The following is a 4,354-nucleotide window of genomic DNA, read 5'->3' on the forward strand; positions in this document are numbered from 1 at the left end:
GACAGCAGCAGGGCTTGCAGCAGCTGGACTGACAGCAGCAGGGCTTGCAGCAGCTGGACTGACAACAGCAGGGCTTGCAGCAGCTGGACTGACAGCAGCAGCAGGGCTTGCAGCAGCTGGACTGACAGCAGCAGGGCTTGCAGCAGCTGGACTGACAGCAGCAGCAGGGCTTGCAGCAGCTGGACTGACAGCAGCAGGGCTTACAGCCCCCACAGGTGCCACAGCCTCCCTTGCAACACCCACAGCTGGAACAGGAACAGGCTGGCACACAGCAGCACACAGGCTTGCAGCAGCTGGAGCCACAACCCCCACAGCTGGAGACACAACCCCCACAGCTGGAGCCACAGCCTCCACAACTGGAGCCACAGCCTCCTGAACAGCCACAGCAGCTCATGGTTCTGGTGTTTGGTTGAGGATGGAGGAGGTTAGAGGAGAAGACAGAGAGAGAAGTGTGTGGGTGTGGAGCCTCCTGAGGCTAGCACCTTTATATCCCTGCCCAGGTCAAGTGTGAGGTTGCACGTGGTCACTTCCTGGTTCCTGTCTGTGTCATAGTCTCTTCTGCATGGTGTTATCTATTACTTCTGCTTTCCTTGTGCCTTTCCCAAACAGTCAGCCATGTCGCCCAAAGAATGTTGCTCCTCAGTAAACATTAACAAGAGTCCAGTATGTGTTCCCTCTCTTTGGGGCTGAAGCAAAGCACAGAGAACAGGAATGAATGACTCAGGTACATTAGACTTAACTAGTTTACTTGAGCACAGCTTCTGTATTGTTCTTCCCAAGGTCACTTTTTAAATTCTTCTGTAAAGACAGAGTTTCTCTACATAGGTAGCTCAGGCAGGCCATGCACCCAATATGTAGCTCAGGCTGACCTGGAACTACAGCTCTCTTCTCTGCCTCAGCCCCTCTAGAGCTGGTTTTACAGGTGTGCTCCACATGCCTGGCCCAGCATTGCCTTCTAATGCCATGTTTCTTACTGAAGCAGAACCAGAGCACTGTGGTCCTGGCCTTTAGAAATCCAACCTAGGGACTGATTCTTCAGATCTGGGGCCTGGGCTCAGCTCTGATGTCTGCTGGGCTCCTGTCTGCTCAAGACATCATGGGAAGCTTTGAGTGTAGACTGAAACACCATCAAAAGTCTTGACCCCAGAGCTCAGTTCCACTCCACATAGTGAGTATTTCTATCTATAAAAGACACAGTCTAGTCCTTTCAGACTATTGCCCAGTGGTAGACAGGTGTAGGGAGTATAACAGCTGTCCAACGACACTTTAATGCAATTTGGTGTAAATATGTCTAGACTTTTGCCTAGGGTCTGAGAAGGGGGAAGATGCTCCATGCTATTCCCCTCGAAGCCACACGGTGGCACTGTGAGAGGCCTGCTGTCCTGCTCCCTCACACTCTCCAGAGGTTCCTCCAGCTTCTGGTCCTGTTTGAGAAGGAGCAGCTGCATCTGGATGCAGGTGCAAAGATGCCAAAGAAAACTCTGGGCAGCTGAAGCACATCCAGAAGCACCCAGTCCATCCAGGTCCTCATCCAGTCCCTGGAGCCCTGCTTCATTTTCTACTCAGATCCAAGTGCTTGAATAATTTACCAAATTCTGTCACAGATCCTCTAACTATACTTGGCCAGGCTCTCTCTGGGGGCACAGGGGATCTCACTCCCACAGGCCCTTCTTCTTCAGACTCCATTTATTGTCTTTAGGATTTTAGCTCTAACAGTAAAGGGCAAATTATAAGCCATCCCCACTGAACCATTAACATGGAACAACACACCAGGAATCTCCTGTTTTGATAGTTGCCATCCCTAAATGGGTTTTGAGCCCTGTTCTCCAGTGTGCTTAAATGATGTAGCCATACTTCTCTCTAAATGTCCATTACTTATTGTGAATATACAAATTTGATCTTTTTAGACTTAAAATACTAGTGTATTTTAGCATCATCCTGGTTTTTGTTGGAGTGTGGGGGCATCTCCTGCAGATTAAACTCCTTCAGAAAGGAGTTTAAAGATCTCTAAAGACAACAGACTAAATCTGGGCATGGTGGTGCACACCTGAGGCTGGAGAATTGCCACAAGTTCCAAGCATGGCTATAGAGAAAGACCCTGCCAAAAAGTTTAAACATACAGCTACAAGTGTTTAAAAAGCAATTTGATAAAAGCAGAAACAACTTTTATTAGTGGATTTGAAAACTTGAAGTAAAAGACATATTTCTGGGAAAGTATGAATTGCCAAATTCATAGGAAATAATTTTGAAAAGCTGGACAAAACAATAAAATCTTGAAAGGTACTGAAATGATCGTCAGATTTAAGTCCGTACACGCATAAGTGCAGCATTTGTGGGATGGGAGAAAGGCTCGATTTTGTCTCTTTACAGCTCAAAGGAAGGGGTCTGAGCATCAGATATTTGTCAGTGTTTAATTGGGAGCATTAATTCCCGGGAGATGTGGCAGTCTGTTGGGAAAAAGCACCAGGATATAGAGATAATAAGTAAGACCATGCAGAAGAGAGTCCTAGACTATGACACAGACAGGAACCAGGAAGTGACCACGTGCAACCTCACACTTGACCCTGAGTAGGAATATAAAGGGCCCAGGCTCAGGAAGCTCCACATCTGCACACTTCCTCTCTATCTGCGCCTCTAACCTCCTCCATCCTCAGCCAAACACCAGAACCATGAGCTGCTGTGGTTGTTCAGGAGGCTGTGGCTCCAGCTGTGGAGGCTGTGGCTCCAGCTGCTGCAAGCCTGTGTGCTGCTGCAAGCCTGTGTGCTGCTGTGTGCCTGCCTGTTCCTGCTCCAGCTGTGGGGGCTGCAAGCCCTGCTGCTCTTCAGGCTGCGGGTCTTCTTGTTGCCAGTCTAGCTGCTGCAAGCCCTGCTGTTGCCAGTCCAGCTGTTGCAAGCCCTGCTGCTGTCAATCCAGCTGCTGCAAGCCCTGTTGCCCTTCAGGCTGTGGGTCTTCTTGTTGCCAGTCCAGCTGCTGCAAGCCCTGCTGCTGTCAGTCCAGCTGCTGCAAGCCCTGCTGTTGCCAGTCCAGCTGTTGCAAGCCCTGCTGCTGTCAATCCAGCTGCTGCAAGCCCTGTTGCCCTTCAGGCTGTGGGTCTTCTTGTTGCCAGTCCAGCTGCTGCAAGCCCTGCTGCTGTCAGTCCAGCTGCTGCACACCCTGCTGCTGTCAGTCCAGCTGTTGCAAACCCTGCTGCTGTCAGTCCATCTGCTGCAAGCCCTGCTGCTGTCAATCCAGCTGCTGCATGCCCTGCTGCTGTGAGTCCAGCTGTTGCAAGCCTTGCTGCTGTCAGTCCAGCTGCTGCTGCAAGCCCTGCTGCTCTTCAGGCTGTGGGTCTTCCTGCTATTAGTCCAGCTGCTGAAGCCATCATGCTGTGTCCCCATGTGCTGCCAGTGTAAGATCTGAGGCTCTCAACTTGACATTGCCCTTCTGAACGAGCTTCCTCAGCTGTGTCCTTCAGTTTATCACCAGGTCTCAGACTATAATGCATGTTCCCTTAGTACCCCTGTTTCCCACAGGACCAAACCAATAGTGTGGCTTCCAGTTCCCAAGAAGAGGTCATCTTCTCATCAACCTTCTCCTAACAAATTCGGTTCTGGAGTCATACTACCTACAGTGTCCTTACCATAGCCCCACCCACTTAGCCATCTGAGATCATGAGACCTTTCCTGACATGTCTTTTTATCTTAGCAGGAGCCAACCCTTGGTGTTGCCGCAATAAAGTGAGTATAAAGACTTTCTTGGACTAGTATGAGGAGAAACAGCAACCCCTGCTTTCTCTCAAAATGAATAACACAAAACAATAAAAAATATCACATGGACCAACTGTAACCATGTCTCATTCATTCTGTCATTCGCTCATCATTTCATGGTTTCCACTTTGTCTTGTTTTGTGTGGGATTCCACCAGCCTGATGGTGGTGCTGAAGGCAGTTAGGGTCTCTCCTGCCTCCCATCTCCTTCTACTTCTCTCCTCCCTTTCTTAGGACCCTGCTCCATTCATGCCTTACTAGATTTGGTAGGAGAGACACCAGACTGCTAGGCCAAAAGAGGCTCTGAAGCTGTGACAGCTCCTGGCCGGGTCAGACCCACTCCTCTGACAACTCCCTTTGGAAGGCTCTGACTTTCTCAGTGGACATTTAAGTGGCCTGAGGATCTCTGAGAGCACCCACATGCCTAGCCTCACCAAGCCCTTCTCTCTGGATATTTTCACCTGGCTTCCAGTAGGTGGCATTCTTTCCTAACATGGAGCTGTCTGTAAAGGAGACCTAACTATCATGTCCTTCAGCAGAGGAGGGCTGTACACCCAGCCTTCCCTCTAAAAGCTCTCTAAAGCCCCCTGAGCTATGAGAAGTGGAGA

General features: G+C 49.8%; 1 protein-coding gene across 1 annotated transcript; it reads left to right on the forward strand.

The window, feature by feature from the left end:
- The first annotated feature begins 615 nt into the window (after positions 1-615).
- LOC131903764 (keratin-associated protein 5-5-like) lies at positions 616-3,344 on the forward strand. Its single transcript, XM_059254552.1, has 3 exons — positions 616-663; positions 1,404-1,458; positions 2,827-3,344. Exons 1-3 carry the CDS (start codon positions 616-618, stop codon positions 3,342-3,344), a joined length of 621 nt encoding a protein of 206 aa, XP_059110535.1.
- Positions 3,345-4,354: the final 1,010 nt, after the last annotated feature.

This window comes from Peromyscus eremicus, chromosome 1 (assembly GCF_949786415.1).
Source record: "Peromyscus eremicus chromosome 1, PerEre_H2_v1, whole genome shotgun sequence".
NCBI classification, from domain to species: Eukaryota; Metazoa; Chordata; class Mammalia; order Rodentia; family Cricetidae; genus Peromyscus; species Peromyscus eremicus.

Coding starts and splice junctions, on each gene's coding strand:
- LOC131903764 (XM_059254552.1), top strand. CDS start 616: ATGTCGCCCAAAGAATGTTGCTCCTCAGTAAACATTAACAAGAGTCCA. Junction 664..1,403: donor TAAACATTAACAAGAGTCCA/GTATGTGTTCCC, acceptor CACACTCTCCAG/AGGTTCCTCCAGCTTCTGGT. Junction 1,459..2,826: donor GCAGCTGCATCTGGATGCAG/GTGCAAAGATGC, acceptor GCTGCTCTTCAG/GCTGCGGGTCTTCTTGTTGC.